This window comes from Leucoraja erinacea, chromosome 7, assembly GCF_028641065.1.
Source record: "Leucoraja erinacea ecotype New England chromosome 7, Leri_hhj_1, whole genome shotgun sequence".
NCBI lineage: Eukaryota > Metazoa > Chordata > Chondrichthyes > Rajiformes > Rajidae > Leucoraja > Leucoraja erinaceus.
Window position 1 is genome coordinate 50,056,526 of NC_073383.1, and position 18,432 is coordinate 50,074,957.

An 18,432-nucleotide genomic window follows, 5' to 3' on the forward strand; every position below is an offset into this window, starting at 1 on the left:
ATCCCCCAACTCCCAATTCCTCCGTCTACGCCGCATCTGCACCCAGGATGAGGTGTTCCAAACCAGAGCATCGGAGATGTCCTCATTTTTTGGGGAACAGGGGTTCCCCTTTTTGACTATAGATGAGGCTCTCATCAGGGTCTCCTCTATATCCCGTAGCTTCGCTCTCACTCCCCATCCACCCACTCATAACAAGGACAGAGTCCACCTTGTCCTCACCTTCCAACCTACCAGCTGTCACATACAACAGATAATCCTCTGACATTTTCGCCACCTCCAATGGAATCCCACCACTGGGCACATCATCCCATCTCCTCTCCTTTCGGCTTTCCGCAGAGACTGCTCCCTCCACAACTCCTTGATCAATTCATCCCTTCCCACCCAAACCACCACCTCCCCTGGTACTTTCCCGTGCAACCGCAGGAAATGCTACACTTGTCGCTTTACCTCCCCCCTTGACTCCATCCAAGGACCCAAGCAATCTTTCCAGGTGAGGCAGAGGTTCACCTGCACTTCCTCCAACCTCATCTATTGCATCCGCTGTTCTAGGTGTCAACTGCTCTTCATCAGTGAGACCAAGCGCAGGCTTGGAGATCGCTTCGCCCAACACCTCTGCTCAGTTCGCATTAACCAACCTGATCTCCCGGTGGCTCAGCACTTCAAATCCCTCCCATTCCAAATCCGACCCTTCTGTCCTGGGCATCCTCCATGGCCAGAGTTAGTCCCGCCGCAAATTGGAAGAGCAGCACCTCATATTTTGCTTGGGTAGTTTACACCCCAGCGGTATGAACATTGACCTCCAATTTCAGGTAGTCCTTGCTTTCTCCCCCCCCTTCCCAGCTCTCCCACAGCCTACTGTCTCCACCTCTTCATTTCTTCTTCCCGTCTCCACCTCTTCCTTTCTTTCATCAGTCTGAAGAAGGGTCTCGAACCAAAACGTCACCTATCCCTTCGCTCCATAGATGCTGCCTCACCCGCTGAGTTTCTCCAGCATTTTTGTCTAACATCAATAATGACGGTCTTTAGATGTTTATTATCCCAATTTTCTTATTGCACGGAAGATTGTATTTAATTCCAATTCACTAGTATTCTTTGAAACAGAGTAGACGTGGTCAAGAATTGTGGGAATTAATACAAAATCTCTTATGGCTCTCTGCCATGGTGCACACATTCTTCACCAAATTAGGCACTTCATTTATTGTGCACATTTGGAAATTGTATGATCAATTTGCATAACATTTGCAGTAACGCGATATGGTAGATACATGGTAATTTAAAAAGTGTAAATCATTGAGTGTGCCTCACCATGACTAAGTTATTAACTATCTGCATGATAGGTTTATTGAATTAACATATAAATTTATAAAAATCTTTCTGATTATTTCAGACGAACCCAGCAAGTGTTCCACTTTTATCTTGGCAATTTGTAGCAGTGCAGAGTGCTGTAATGCCCATGCTGGCCTTTTGTAGGGGAAATGCCATACATTTCCTTCTGGTAAGTTTACAAATATGTGAATTTACATTTGAAGAGAAGAGCATTGAAGTCTTTTTCTCCACCAAATATTTGTCAACAACATTCTTCATTACAAATTCTTTAGTTCCAGAAATGCTTAGTGACATGTCAATGAAGTTGAAATGCTAGTCTTAATTAATCTTGAAAATACCATTACAATGGATTTGGTCTCACTGCCACTCTCATGCTCTTTAAGAGAAAGTACATGTTACAGCAAACTTTGGGTTATCTCTAAAATATGAGTTTTCATTAATGAAATAACACAAAAATAACATTCTATTGTGCATCTGCCAATGCTTGGCATCCCCCAATCATTAAACCAAGACTAAATTCACTAAAATAATATCAGGTGCATGAGATGATGGTGATGAAGGAGAAGGAACTGGAATTGGTTTCATCATAAGTTCAGCATTTAGAGTCATAGAGAGAAATAGCAGGGAAACTCAAAGTATGCCAATTACCCATATACAGTACCTGCATTTTTCTGTCTTCCTGCATTCTCATCCACTCTTCCTGGATTCTACCTGCTCACCTAGACAGTCGAGTTTGAAGGCCAACTGGCCACCAGCCCATACATATTTGGAATATGGGAGGAAACCAGAGCACTTTGAGGAAACGCACACAGCTGTAATTCCGGTTCTAATCTTACCCCCCTAATCTGGTTCAGTCAAACACCGAATACGAAGCACTGGTAATCAACTCTCTTTATTATCCAACACTTATACAATACCTAGCACAATACTGCGGGTCCGATCCTTGTCTCTACTCGTTCAAGCCCTTCACCCTCGTGAACAACTCCAGAAGATCAGCACACTCCCATGCGCTATCCCAGAAGATCGGCACATCCCAATGAGCTCTCCCCTCTTTTATATCATCACGGACTCTTGGCGTGAAATACATGGGAGGGCAACCGCTACAAGCCAGTCATCAATAAGGGTTACAAAATACATTAATTGACAGTTCCATAACCCAATCACAAAACATCACATAACATAGTTTTGATAGAAAGCAATTAGTGGGAAACAATTCCATTAAGCAAAGAAACATTCTACCAGGTAAAGTAAACAATTTTGGGCAAGGCCCCTCCTACTTGACCAATAAAGAGTAACGGCGCGAAGACATAGTTAGCAACATTATTATAACCCATCATTTCCCAACCAATCCTGAGCATGCATTTGCAGCAGCTCCTAGCTCCCTCTGCAAAACCCTCATACATATTAACAATTAAAGGCCATCTGGACATCAACTTTTATTCAACCTTGTCCCAGGCCACAGACACTCTGGAGCCATGATCCTCTTGGTCTTTGCACCTTTGGCAAAATATGTCAAGCAGGATTTACAAAGGCAGAAATTCTCCATTTTGTAAGGCGCCCAAAATGCCCAATATTATCACAGCCAAAGGGCTAACATGCAAACTCCACACAATGTCCTTGGTCAGGATTAAACCCGGGTCTCTGGCGTTGTGAGATAGTAATTAGTTGCATTTGTGCTTTTTATAAAAACAAAGTCTGTGACTACTCATCCAATCGTGTTTTTTAATATGCAAGTTAATATACCAATCTGTTTTACAGGCTGGTGGGTCCAACACATTCATGTCCCCATATAAGCTTCAGAAGGGTCCAAGGGCGAGTGATTTGGAGTAAACCTCCCTTTTATTTCTCTATCCCTCCACAGCCAAAGAGATGTTGAAATAGACTATGAACTGTTAACAAATCATAAATTAGGAACATTTTTTTTCTTTACAATTCTAGATCTGCACCATTGGGAAGATTCGGTTCAGTATCTGTGCATAGCAATATTATGAACTAAATTATGTATTTATGAGCAAATGCTTGAAATGTCTGAAAAGGTTCATCATACTTTTTCTAAATATACATCCCCTCTTCCAGTAAAACACTGTTTGGTGAACTACAAATTTGAATCTGTTTTAAAAATGAAAATTCCACATACAGTGTATGTACCCATTTCAACTTAAAATACCCGTATATAATTGGTTTGTACTCCCTTTCTAGAGCTAGGGAGTGCAATAACATAGGATATCCACAGGCCAATATAACATGCTAATAATACTGAACACTTTTGTATTTTGATTTTTATGCAAAGCAGTTGTAGTTTTTGCAGTAATTTTGGGACACGTTGACATGCAAGCAAAGCTTTTGTTTGAATTCATAGCTGTTTTGTTGAATATGCTCATATTTTCGTATATATTTGCATTAATATAAACCACATTTACAGCAGTAATTTATCTAATAACAATTTTTGTACTCTTTGTAGGTGAAGAAAGATGAATCTGGAGCTATACATGTTAGCAAGCAGAGACAACTACACCTACACTATGATCTCATCAACTTAACAGTATGTTTTGATTTTCTGATTTTGTACTCGTCTATTTGTTTTAGTTTATTTTAATATTGTCACATGTACTGAGTTACAGTGAAAAGTTTTTTGTTGCATGCAATCCAGTCAAAGAAAACTTTACATGTTAACAATCAATCCGTCCACAGTGTACAGATAAAGGATAGTGCAACATGCGGAATTACACTTGATATCAACTCTTCTCATTCCGTTTTGACCAAATGTCATGTATAATTCCTTGCATTTCATTGGTGCTCGAGAGGAACTTCAACATATTCATTAAAACAAATCTGCAATATTTTTTGCATATGGGTGTTTTTGGCTGATGCAGAACAGATATTTAGCAAAACTGTAAATTAGATGCCTGGTAAAAGGAAAATCCTTCATCTGGATAAAGTTCAATAATGGGAACTTCAAGGGTTCGCATGCCTTCACAAAGTTAGCCTTCAATGAACTATTATTCTGATGCCAGTCAAAGTAATTTCTATTACATGTTGCCAAGTAATATTGTCACAAAGCAGAAGTAAACTGAAAAAGTACACTATCAAAAAAATGATACTGTAGACACAAAATGCTGGAGTAACTCAGCGGGACAGGCAGCATCTCTGGAGAGAAGGAATGGGTGACGTTTCGGGACGAGACCCTTCTTCAGATGTCACCCATTCCTTCTCTCCAGTGATACTGCCTGTCCGATGAGTTACTGCAGCATTTTGTGTCTACCTTCGATTTAAACCAGCATTTGCAGTTCTTTCCTAGAAAAATCATACTGGTATCCTTTTATACTGCTTTATAAATCTGATATATTTTGCTATATAACTTGCATCAATAAACTATTGTTTCTTTGTTCTGCAGTCTTTCCTTCAGCAATGCCATTTTTATCATTCATATATATATATATTTACTGAGGTGGAGAATATTTGAAGGGTAGACAAAAGTGCTGGCGAAACTCAGCGGTTGAGGCAGCATCTATGGAGCGAAGGAAATAGGCACCGTTTCGGGCCGAAACCCTTCTTCAGACTGATGTAGGGTGGGGGGTGGAGAAGAAAGGGGAAAGGAAGAGGAGGAGCCAGAGGGCTGAGGGAGAGCTGAGAAGGGGAGGAGACAGCAAGGGCTACCGGAAATTGGAGGTCAATGTTTATGCCGCTAGGGTGCAAACTGCCCAAGCGGAATATCAGGTGCTGCTCCTCCAATTTCTGATGGTGCTCACTCTGGCCATGGAGGAGGCCCAGGACAGAAAGGTCCGATTCGGAATGGGAGGGAGAGTTGAAGTGCTGAGCCACAGGGAGGTTGGTTAATGCGGACGCTAGGTCGCACGTCTATACTTGGTCTCACCGGTATAGATCAGCTGACACCTAGAGCAGCGGATGCAATAGATGAGGTTGGAGGAGATGCAGATGAACCTCTGTCGCACCTGGAACAACTGCTTGGGTCTTTGAATGGAGTCAAGGGGGGAGGTAAAGCGACAAGTGAAGCATCTCTTGCGGTTGCAAGGGAAATTGCCCGGGGAGGGGATGGTGCGGGGGGGAAGGGAAGAATTGACCAGGGAGTTATGGAGGGAGGGGTCTTTGTGGAAAGCAGACAGGGGAGGTAGATGGGAAGATGTGGCGATTGGTGGGGTCACGTTGGACTTCTTAAACATCTTTGAAGGGTATTTGTGGAGCTGTTAGACTAGACTGATTGATGTGTCCCACAAATTGGATTTTGGTTTTTGGAGGAAAGGAGTTGAAAGAATCTTTGGAGGGCATTTGTGGAGCTGTTGATGTATTAGATTGATTGATGTATTCCACTAATGTACGTAGAGCAATTATAATAGTGCAAAATCTGTAGTGGTGCAGTACTTTGGTAAGTTTGTAGATTGGGTTGTGCAGTGTGATTGAAGAACCAGATGGTTGATTCAAGATCCTAATGGGACAAAGCTGTTCTTGTACCTGGAGGTAATGGGTTTCAGCATCCTGTAAATTCTACCCAATGGTAGCAGTGAGAAGAAAGTGTGGGTAAGGTGGCGTGGATCTTTGATGATATTAGCTGCCTTATTGGGACAGCGCTTTCTGTCAATTCCTTCAATGGCGGGGAGGTCAGGCATCCATGTTGGACGGTCAATGTCCGCCACTTTTTGTCGTCTCATTTGTTCTTGAGCATTTGAGTTTCTGTATCTGGAAGTTACACTGAATAGGTGTTTGATGTAATATTCAGCAACGTGATGAATTTCCTCAAATTTTGAGCAGTTGGAGGCATTAATAATTTTTCTCCGTGATTGCATCAATGTACCAGGCTCAGGACAGATCATCAAAGATGCATTCCCAGCAACCTGAAACTGTTGACTCTCTCACTGCTGCCCCACCAATGAAGATAGGTGAATGTCTCCTCGGCTTCCCTTCTTGAATTCAACAATCAACACCTTGCTCTTGCTAACCTCAAGAGAAAGATTGTTGTTCCATCACCACTCGACAGGAGGGAATACTTATTACCAATTAATGAGGGGTTTGCTATTTGTTATATGTATCCTAAAGCTTTTAGTCCTTTTTATGTCAACAATAATTTACTGCCTTTGGCCCTCTTGCTCTCTGTGGCTTTTAGTATTGTCTGTGTTCAGCATGGCTGCCTCCTATTTTATGATATCTGCTTTTTCTGCCATTTCAATATCTAGATATTATTTATTAGAGGGCATAGCTGTAAAGTGAGAGGAGCAAAGTTTAATGTAGCTATGCGGGACAGGTTTATACACAGAGGATGGTGAGTGCCCGGAACACGCTGTCCAGGGTGGTGGTTGAGGCAGATATGATAGTGGCATTTAAGATACTTTTGGATGGGCACATAGATATGTAGGGAAATGAGGCATATGGATTATCCACAGGCAGATAAAGTTTGGTCTTGACATCATGTTCGACACGGACATTGTGAGCCAAACGGCCTGTTCTTTATATGCTTTGTATGCTCTTCCTTTACCATTCTTGGGAATTTTTCTATTGGCACAATCTCTTTGAACCCATCCAGTTGACAACTGTCCTTTTTAGTTTAGTTTAGAGATACAGCATGGAAACAGGCCCTTCGGCCCACCGAGTTCGCACTGACCAGCGATCCCCACACATTAACACTATCATACACACACTAGGGACAATTTCACATTTATACCAAGACAATTAACCTACAAATCTGCATCTTTGAAGTGTGGGAGGAATCCAAAGATCTCTGAGAAAAACCACGCAGGTCACGGGGCGAATATCCAAACTCCGTACAGAGAAGCACCCGTAATCAGGATCGAACCTGGATCTCTGGCGCTATAAGGCAATTGCTCTACCACTACGTCCCCGTGCCGCCCATTTTTAGCTTACCCATTTTTGGTTCCAATCCACTTTTTCAACTAATTGGGTACGTTTTCTCTAGTAAATTACTTTGCCATACCCTGACCTTTATTGTCCCTGTCCTATACATGATTGTTGCCCTCAAAGTTTGTTTGACTGAAAGTTGCAATAGTGCCTTCAGTTGCCAAAATCTAGCTCTTGAAACCCCTTACCAAATCCTTCTAAGCCATTTTTTTAAGATGCTCTTAAAGCCAGCATTTTTCCATTTGTTGATATCTCTTAATATGTCAAATAATGTTCAGTGAGGAAGATGCACCCACAAAGATGCTCCGTAAAAATAACTCGTGTGTTTGAATGTACTAATATTGATGTGTCTACAACTGGCCACCAGATGGCATCTCTCTCCATGGGATCCACGTTAATTGGTTTTCCTATTTTCATCAGAGTATGAACATTGCAACATGCCTGAAGGTCAGCCTTCAGACAAAACACGCAAAATGCATTACTTCACTTTATGGTTTAGAATTGTTTTGTTGTTTTATGAGTATTTTTACATAGAGATTCTGTTCCCTTGCTATTTTGTGCACTCCAGTTCCATAATTTATATGTGCACACGGCTTTATTGGTATTTTTTATCGCCCGGGTAGGTTGTTGGCTGATGGATTCAAATGAAAGGTCAAGTCTCTTCTTTCTCATTACATAAGCTTAATTTGACACGATCTGACATGGAAAGTCTCTTCTCGCTGCTCAATTTTTAATGCAATGATTCCATTAAAAACAAGTCTTGCTTCTTAATACCTATACTTAGATACATTATTTAAAATATATATGTTGACCCCCCCCCCACCCCTGCACTGCCCACCATCCCTTGTTCCAGTTGCCAGGCCTATACAGGCAGTAGTGTTGCAGTTGGGTGATGATGATCACACATTATGGGGATGGACTGCCTTTCACATCAGAATGTCTGATGTCAGATTCAGATTCAGATTCAATTTTAATTGTCATTGTCAGTGTACAGTACAGAGACAACGAAATGCATTTAGCATCTCCCTTGAAGAGCGACATAGCAAACGATTTGAATAAAAAAAAAATAATAAGTGTGCCGGGGGGTGGGTGTGGTGCATTGGCAGTCACCGAGGTACGTTGTTTAGTAGAGTGACAGCCGCCGGAAAGAAGCTGTTCCTCGACCTGCTGGTTCGGCAACGGAGAGACCTGTAGCGCCTCCCGGATGGTAGGAGGGTAAACAGTCCATGGTTGGGGTGAGAGCAGTCCTTGGCGATGCTGAGCGCCCTCCGCAGACAGCGCTTGCTTTGGACAGACTCAATGGAGGGGAGCGTGGCACCGGTGATGCGTTGGGCAATTTTCACCACTCTCTGCAATGCCTTCCGGTCGGAAACAGAGCAGTTGCCATACCATACTGTGATGCAGTTGGTAAGGATGCTCTCGATGGTGCAGCGGTAGAAGTTCACCAGGATCTGAGGTGACAGATGGACCTTCTTCAGTCTCCTCAGGAAGAAGAGACGCTGATGAGCCTTCTTGATCAGAGTAGAGGTATTGTGGGTCCAAGAGAGGTCATCGGAGATGTTGACTCCCAGGAACCTGAAGCTAGAAACACGTTCCACCTCCGTCCCGTTAATGTGGATGGGGGTGTGCGTGCCGCCTCTGGACTTCCTGAAGTCTACAATGAGCTCCTTGGTCTTCTTGGAGTTAAGGCCCAGGTTGTTGTCAGCGCACCATGCTGCTAAGTGGCTGGACCTCCTCCCTGTAGGCCAGCTCATCATTGTTGCTGATGAGGCCAATCACCGTTGTATCATCTGCATACTTGATGATGGTGTTAGTACCATGTACAGGTGTATCATCTGCATACTTGATGATGGTCAGAATCAAATACACAGGACTAGATGTTAAAAGTCCCTTGTGCCAATAGGTGGGGAGCATTTCACGACATCCGTTGATTGTTGAGAGTGGTAGACGCTCAACATCGGTGGGGGGCGGGGGGGTGATACACATATCTTGGCCTGTGTAACCTTCAGGATAGTTGGGCACAGGACACATCATCAGTAGTGTACCCTTGCATCACTGGGTGTTTCGGCCTTTTAACACTATACACCCTCCACAAGGGCGGCCCGCTGCAGGATGATCAGCCCTCAGCGCGTGTCCCATGTCAAACCATCCCAAAGATTCACCCTGACGTACTTGGGGCCCAGCATGGGTCTTTCCGCTTGAGCCAAATCCACCGGCTGCTTATTTCAGCCGCCTCTGAGTGTGATCTTATGGTCTTCCGCAGAGCCTGACCGTGGATTCCAAGCTCCTTCAGCAGTCTGATTGTAGATGACGCAACAAATCCTCTGCATCCCACTTCAACTGGATAGACTTTGGTGTTCCAGCCACGCTGCGTTGCCTCTGCTGCAAGCTCTGCGTAGCGCAGCTTCTTACGCTCATAGGCCTCCTCAACACAGTTCTCCCATGGAACTGTGAGCTCTATGATGTAAGCAGTCTTCTGTGAAGGGGACCAGAACACCAAGTCTGGCCTGAGGTTGGTGGAAGCAATTTCAGGTGGAAAAACTAGTTGTCGGCCGATGTCCGCCAGCATCCTCCAGTCACGGGCCCTGCATAGGTTTCCTTCTTCTGATCTGGTGGAAGGATGTTTAGATGTTTTCTGTCCTTCTCGGACAAAGGTTGTTGCCCTTAGGCGGGGGGGGTTGCTTGCTCTCGGAGGCAAGGAGTTGGTCGCACACCGCCTGTTCTCAAGGGCTGATGCCAGGCTTTTTAGTACCTGATTATGCCGCCACGTGTATCTCCCTTGCGTGAGGCTGGTCTTGCAGCCTACCATGATGTGTTTCAGGTTTGCTGGAGTTGGGCAGAGGGCACAGGTTGGATCCTCGCCGTACCACTGCTGGAGGTTCTTTGGTGTTGGAAGCACATCATAAGTCGCTCTGATGATGAAGCTGATCTTGCTTGCTTCCATTTCCCATAGTTCTTTCCAGCTGATCTTCCTCCGCTCCACACCTTCCCACTGCATCCATTGCCCCTGTTTGGCAAGAGAGACCGCCTTTGCACTTCTTGCAGCCTCCTCCTGTCGCCGCACCTCCTCGACCACCAATGTCCTCCGCTCTGATGTTGTGGCCTTTCGCCAAGTTGGTTTACTTGTCGTAAGGCCAAAGCCTCCTCTTCCCTGCTGGACTTGCCCCACGATGTCTTTGTGCCTCAGGGCTGATGAAGCTTGCTGTACTGCATCAGATGGTGTCCACTTCCGGCCAGTTACTAGGGGTGGCGCAACAGCACTGATGGTCTTGTCTCTAGAGTCCCTCAGTGTCATCTGAAGTCTTACTAGTTAGTACCATGTCCTGCATACATCCAGTTTTAGTTGGGCGTGTGAAGGGTTTTTAATAACTTGTGTATTTCGCACACATAATGGTATTTAAGTAATGACACTAATCTTATTGTTTTGGATTATTTTTAGTAGTCAATGCAGTCTCTTTTATTTTCAGTTAAATAAAATTGTATAATGTTGCTCTGAGACAGTATAAATTAACCAGGGCATTGAGGCCGAGTTTATGCTGAGTTTATTCACATTGCTTTGGCATTCTCTTAGCGGTTTTATTGGGGTGACTTAGATAATTCTATCAGGAGACTAAGCATACATAACAATGCAATTCCTGATAAAGGCCATAGGAGCCAGATGGTTCAATAATTACAGCTGCATTTCCTTTTTGATTGCATTTACATGTGTGCAAAAAATATTAAATGAGGCATGAATAGTGGCAATTTCCACAGTTCACTGGTACCCCTTTAAGAATCCTGTTTTTCTTATGAATATTGAATCGATTCTATTTCTGTATTTTTTACAAAACTCACAGGCATTTTATTACCCGTCTTAATGTGGAAACCTTAACATTGCCCAGTGGCTTGTAATTATTATTTAACTGTCGGTACTTGTTGTGTTTCCCATTTATATGCAAAACACACGTTTTGCTTGGGTGATACCAAGTCATGTCTGATGTATGTCAGTTCTTGCTTGCATGATCCTTTTCAGTTAATGCCTTTGCAGCAAGGAAATATTGAGTGTGAATTGAAAATGAGTGGTAGCCTCATAACAGGCATTGAATAATGGCAAAGCTCTTGCTTTCAAAGAAACCCAGACCTCAAACATAACTCCTTCCTGCTGTGAAACCGCTACCCTGCACATATCTAAGCATATGTATATGGACGAACCAGTTTTTAATTTATGCAATTACAAGAAAAATTAAAATGTATCAATGGGAAACACTTTTGTTGGGTGTGGATCCTTTTTTTTATCGCAGGATGTGGTATTTAGCACTGAATGAAAGGAAATGATGATGAACAAAGGGAGTTCACCACCTTTTATTCTGGAGTTCTTTGTTGTGTTCTCAGTATACTATCAGAATGTGAGCGCATTTGAAAAGAATCTACTGAGGATTTCATTTCTGTGGGAAGACCTTTTTTGACGACACATTTTCATGGTTGAAGTTAGAAAATTAGTGAGACTATCATAATAAGAACATAAGAAGTAGGAGCAGAATTAACCTCTCGTGCTATTCGGGCTTTCAGTGGCTGATCTACCGCCATTCTACTTTCAAATACTCACCCCATATCTCTTGATGCTCTTACTGTACAAAAATCAATTGATTTCTGCCTCGAATGCACCTTCCTTTGTCCTTTTAAATAAAGAATTCCACTATACACTAACCCGTGGGTCAAGACATTTTTCTCTCTCCTGAATGGATGACCCCTCATTTTGAATAACACTATTCAATCTATCATTTAACAAAATACTTTTTTTTCTGTCAAAGTTGATGACCTCATCTTTGTATCTGCCCAAAGCCCATAATTTCTTCACACAATTCACATGCCACACTACTGTGTATCGTTAGCAAACATGGATGTGTTAGATTTGGTTCCCACATCCAAATTATTGATGCAGCTTGTAAATGGCTGATTTCAAGTACTGTTCCTGATGGCATTAGATCTGATGCAGACTCCCGACCTGAAATTCTCCCGACCTGAAAATTATCCGTTTGTTCTGAAGAGATGCAAGTAGGTCCTGCTAAAAGTGTACCCAATCTAGAATGTGAGCTTCCTGCCTATTAAACAGTTGCGTTTTCTCCTAAATCGTTCTTATTGGGAAGATTTAAAAATACATAGTTATGCCTTTGAAAATTTGAGGTGACTGTGCAATAGCATTAAACTATCAAATGGATGGAGATTCTGGAGTCGGCTCATCATTGATCCTCTCAGCCATCATTATACATTCTTTACTCAGAGAGTGGTAGCTGTGTGGAATGAGCTTCCAGTGAAGGTGGTGGAGGCAGGTTCGTTTTTATCATTTAAAAATAAATTGGATAGTTATATGGATGGGAAGGGAATGGAGGGTTATGGTCTGAGCGCAAGTATATGGGACTAGGGGAGATTATGTGTTCGGCACGGACTAGAAGGGTCGAGATGGCCTGTTTCCGTGCTGTAATTGTTATATGGTTATATGGTTATATGGTATTATGAACACCATGGTGAATTCATGGTGTGAAAAATGGGAATAAATGTGTGTAATAATATTCAGACAGTTAAAGATGTAAACATTCAAGTAATACTTTTCTCGGTCTCTTACCCATGTTTGTGCTCATGAGCTTTTCATATTTTGCTGAAACAGTAAAGGGAGAATTCAATGTTTATTTTCTTGTCTCAGTGGATCAATTCTCGGACACTGGCTCTACTGGATAGTGCTGAGAAGCTGCATGTGGTGGACCGGCAGAGCCAACATGAGCTGGAGATAGTGGACATTGCTGAAGTACAGTTGGTTTACAACAGCAGCCATTTCAAATCTCTGGCCACTGGTGGAAATGTGAGCCAGGCTTTGGTAAGTGTTCTGCAAATGTAATTGTTTTCAACTACTGGGTACTTCTTTCAGCTAAGTTATGTTTTTATTTCCTCTTGTTTTGTGGTTTATGATGATATGAGATGAAGTGGCACCTTCCTTATATTCAAATTTAAATTGAATATTTAGTGTATTAATAATGTTAGGCTGGATTCTCAGCGGATTGTCATCTTGTCGTGGGGGAGAAGCTTGTGTGTACCTAAGATCCTGAGAGCGATGCCATCTGGAACTTTGCTCCTGGTAGGGCCACCCATGGTGGTACGGTCAAGGGGGAGGTCTCTGACCAAGAGCAATCCAACCAAGACCTCAACGGTGGAACAGGCGGAGGATGATGGCTGACCTTAGTGGAGCGACACAACGGCTGGGAAGGCGGATGAAGACTGCAGCAAAAAAGGTCATCTTGGACTCCATGTCCCTGGATCTGTCAAGGACCGTGGGGTGACTATCTGTGCACCAGTCTCTCCACGTTAAACAAAGTCACGCACAGGCTCTCTCCATATAGGCAATAGCAACCTGGAAACACCCCCGTCACGACCCCCCCCTCCCCACCACACACAACGGGTCCCACTTGGTCTAGTAACTATTAAAAGTCTGATATTGTATGTGGATGTGTGTGGGTGTTTATTTGTTTGTGTGTAATCATCTTCGCGAAAACACGGCGCGCTAACGGTACCATTTTTACATATTCCGGTAGAGGTTTTCCCTGCCCGCTCTCTCTGCCCTCTCACTCTCTCTGCCCTCTCTCTCTATCCCCTTCTCTCTCTCTCTATCCCCTTCTCTCTCCAGCCGTGCCTGCGCAATTCGGGGCTATGTGTTAGTGGATAAGGCGGAGATGGGGAAAAGGAGCGAATGAATAATATTCATGTAATAACGGGGGGGGGGGGGGGTTAGTGTGTGTGTGTGTGTGTGTGTGTGTGACGCCGCAGGCAGCCCCCCCGCTCCGCAACCGCGCGTTGAGGGGATGGGACCCAACGGGTCCCCCTTAGTCTAGTACTTATTAAAACTCTGATCTTGTATGTGTATATGTGTGTGTCTTTACATCTTCGCGGAAAAACTGTGGTAATGATAACATTTTTACATATTCCGGTTGACATTTTTCCCGTCGAGGCTGGGATTACCTTATTCAATTCAATTCAATTCAATTCAACTTTAATGTCATCGCACAAATACAAGTATGAGTACAACGAAATGCAGTTTTGCATCAGTCCGTAGTAGTTGTGCACAAAGAAATAAAAAAAAATAGAAAGAGAGAAGATACAGAATAATCAAAATATACAGAATAATTAAACAATGGGGACGGAGGGACCGGAGAACATTTCATGCTTTATTTATCGACATTACTGATTAAAGTTTTAAATGGTCAAACGACTGAATTTTTACTGTTAAAATCATTCCTCACTGCTTCCAACCCATTCGATACAAAGTTGCAAGACAGGAATACTAAACTTTTCAGCTCAATGGCATATCACAGCAAATGCACCCGACATTTGCAACAATATTGCCATCATAGCTCCAGGCAGGACAGGAGGAGGAGGATCTATTGGTATTGCAATTGGGGATGTGCAATTTGGATTTTTTTTTCATGTCCAGTGCTGGGGGAGGATGAGGAGCGCTGGAATCTTACATTCGGCAACGGGATGAGTTGGAGGACCACGCCTCCTGTGGGGGCTACGGGTAGGGAACGGGTGCGTTGGAGGAACAGACCCAACGGGTCTGCACTTGGTCTAGTGGTCATTAACATTGTATTGCATCATTTGCTGTTATCTTTGATCTTAAGAATATGAAAACCTGATGTATTTTGAGTTTGGGAGATTCTAGTGAGAGGATGTCAAGAGAATGTACATTTCTCTTGATGAATAAAAAGTTTTATATCAAGCATCTTCAGTCTCTGAGTGACTCAATTCAAAGTTCACAACAGTCCCAACATTGGCCCACATTGAATTAATCACTGTTGTATATTTCACAAATTGCACCGTCTTAAAATTAAGTCTTCTAGACTCCAGCTCCCAGTGGCACATGTCAAAAACGTCCAGTTACACATTTTTAGGTGAATTCGTACCTAAAGTGAATTAGCTGCTTAGTACCTATGTGATGAGAAAATGGTTCTAAATAGTATCCTTTCCCAATTATTATGTTATTTAAAACTAGATTACTCATGAATGGATGGTAGACTGATTCAATATATTTATTTTTGTGCTTAAATTCAATTTTAGTGGTATTATAATCGACCTGCTTACAGTTAACTCTCAGATATTTCATTGAATACTTTTAAATATACATTTTAAAAATAATTATGTTATTAAATCTCCAGGATGATGGAAAGCTTTTTGTCCAAATAATGTTCAGTGAAACTCTCAGCAAATAACCATGCTCTTAAAAATCTGTCTATATAACAGACAGATCGTCATGGTTGTAAGCTACTTTGTGACATCCTGAAGGCATGAAATCATCTATATGTGCACAATATTTCATTTATCTTGAAGCACACTCACAATGTCTGGAAGTATATAAGAGTTCATAGATATCAGTATTGATGTTCTGTTTGTTGAGGATACATTTTACCATTAGCTTGTTATTCTAACTGATATTTTCCTAATAAAAAAAATATTTTTTAAGAAACAAGATTGTTCTATTGCAGTGTTTAAGTTTATTTCATTTTATTTATGTTTTTTTCAATCTATTGTTCTTTTTGATTAACGGAAGTTGATTTTGCTTTATGTTTTGTGTTTGTGTGGTATTCCTTGTTTCCATTTTTCTCTTCCATCTTTTCAGCTAATGGAAGTAGCTAATTCCAGTGAACAACTCTGCAGGTGCTGCTGCCTCATTTGTTTGACCTCACCAAAGGGCCATATTTTTCTGTGTGAGCCCAAGTAGTGAGTGCTGGTAAAAATCTTCTAATTTTGGAAGAAGCAAGTTAAATCTGATCTCGAGTTCACTTTTGTTCAATGACATGTCATTGCCAGTTAGTCAGCTGAGAACCCTATTGATTAGTTCTTCTCATCTTTATATCTTGCAAACGTTGAGATCAAGAATTGGCATTCAGCTGCCACTCTGGCGGAGATCAACCAATTAAAGATAGATCTTTAATTGTCCTTGGGATTTGTTTTATATCGATGGCTTCTTGTAATGCTGTGTGCTCAATTATTAATTAATTTATTGTGGAGGCAAAAATAATTGAAGTACATTATTTGTTTTCCTATTCTCAAGAATGTTATTGGCATCCACAATAAATTCCAGTATTATTGGTTCTCTGCTATTCCTTTAAATTAGACTTGTTAATATCATTGTTAATTTCTTAATAGGCTCTCGTTGGTGAGAAGGCATGTTACCAGTCAGTCAGTGGTTATGGAGGACAAATTATCTATCTAGGAACTAAGGTAAACTAAGAAATCTTTCATAAGATTGATATTTTATTAACGGTTTACATTTGGAATGTTAAATGGCTTTTAACTGATGATAGTGAAGTATTAGTATGTCATTCATCAAAGAGTACTTTTAAGTGTTTATGATATCTGCATGGTTTTTCTCTTTAATCCATTTGTATTTGTTTTCTGGCTAGGAATAGAGCTGATGAATCCTGCATGATAAGGTCCCTCAGCCACTGAAAGTGGAATTGCTTATCTTCCTAGATGTGATCAATGGTTGGAGCCAGTTTGCTATTTGCTGTGCTCTGCTAAAATAAAAGTATTGGGTATCTCTGTTGTACTTGGGTAATGAATTAAAATACACGGCTGGTTAGTGGTGCTGTTTGCTACACTCTGTACACTTTTGCTTTTCAGGTTGGTGGGCCGATGCATGGCAGATGCAGTATAATATAGATAAATGTGAGGTTATCCACTTTGGCAGCAAAAACAAGGGGGAAGATTATTATCTCAATGGGGTTAGGTTAGGTAAGGGGGAGGTATAGCGAGACCTGGGCATCCTTGTATACCGGTCATTGAAAGTTGGCTTACAGGTACAGCAGGCAGTGAAGAAATTGGTGAGACCACATCTGGAGTATTGTGTACAGTTTTGGTCTCCTAATTTGAGGAAGGACATCCTTGTGATTGAGGCAGTGCAGCGTAGGTTCACGAGATTAATCCCTGGGATGGCGGGACTGTCATATGAGGAAAGATTGAAAAGACTAGGCTTGTATTCACTGGAGTTTAGAAGGATGAGGGGGTATCTTATAGAAACATATACAATTCTAAAAGGACAGGATGAGCTAGATGCAGGAAAAATTTTCCCAATGTGGGGCAAGTCCAGAACCAGGGGCCACAGTCTTAGAATAAAGGGGAGGTCATTTAAGACTGAGGTGAGAAAAAACTTTTTCACCCAGAGAGTTGTGAATTTATGGAATTCCCTGCCACAGAGGGCAGTGGAGGCCAAGTCACTGGATGGATTTAAGAGAGAGTTAGATACTCTAGGGGCTAGTGGAGTCGAGTGATATGGGGAGAAGGCAGGCACGGGTTATTGATAGGGGACGATCAGCCATGATCACAATGAATGGCGATGCTGGCTCGAAGGGCCGAATGGCCTCCTCCTGCACCTATTTTCTATGTTTCTATGTTATGTTTGCTGTTCTTGTACTTTTCAGATAATTTATATTACATACTTTGGATGCCTTTATTTTTACTCTTGTCCACATCAGACATTAAAGATTTGGAGATCTCTTTGCAATCTGGCCCAGGTGCATGTGCAATCTAAGTGCAAACATTCTATGACTGGAAAGATGACATAATTTAAAAAATAGTGAGGTGCACTCAGAACAGCAGTTCATATATATGTTTGTTATTTTGTCTTTGATTAATCCTCACTCACTAAGTGGCTCATGTCCCCACTCAAATGCATCCCTAGATATTTTTCTACACTGGCAACATTGCGGATCAATTGTCAAGCGCAGCAGAAAACATTAATTTTTCTAATTCTTTAATTATAGTGTATGTGTTTATTTGCCTCCTAACTTTATTCTCAGTGAGATTTGCTGTTTCCTTCTATTGTTATGTTGTGACAGATTGGATTTAAAATTGAAAGGCTTCCTTCTTTATATATTCTTGTATGTGCTTGCGGTTAATGGGTTTGAATATTTGCCAAATGAATGATATTTCTGAGTGATCAATATTTCTGCCAAGGGCGAAGAAAAATACAGATATGTGTTTGGTCTGTGATTGTTTGCACTGACTGCCATTGCTTTTTTTGTTGTTTTAAATGGGAGGGCATCCTAATGTGATTGAGAGAATTACTGAGCAGCAGAATATTAAAGTGTAGGTACAAAGTACTGAATTTTGGCAGCAGAGGAACAAACAGGCTGAAACTGAGGACTGAATGGTTGTATGCTAGCCAAATTAGTTGTGACACTATGCATTTGTGTTTCAGTGTGCAACCATATA

The 18,432-nt window shown here is 41.9% G+C and overlaps 1 protein-coding gene across 1 annotated transcript in view; it reads left to right on the forward strand.

Moving 5' to 3' along the window:
* The window catches only part of vps8 (VPS8 subunit of CORVET complex), a 434,442-nt gene that overhangs the window by 58,472 nt on the left and 357,538 nt on the right, over window positions 1-18,432 (forward strand). Inside the window, exons 12-15 of the mRNA XM_055638558.1 lie at window positions 1,388-1,495; window positions 3,788-3,868; window positions 12,875-13,045; window positions 16,366-16,440. Coding sequence (XP_055494533.1) covers window positions 1,388-1,495; window positions 3,788-3,868; window positions 12,875-13,045; window positions 16,366-16,440 — 435 coding nt within the window. The remainder of the gene's footprint in view (window positions 1-1,387; window positions 1,496-3,787; window positions 3,869-12,874; window positions 13,046-16,365; window positions 16,441-18,432) is intronic.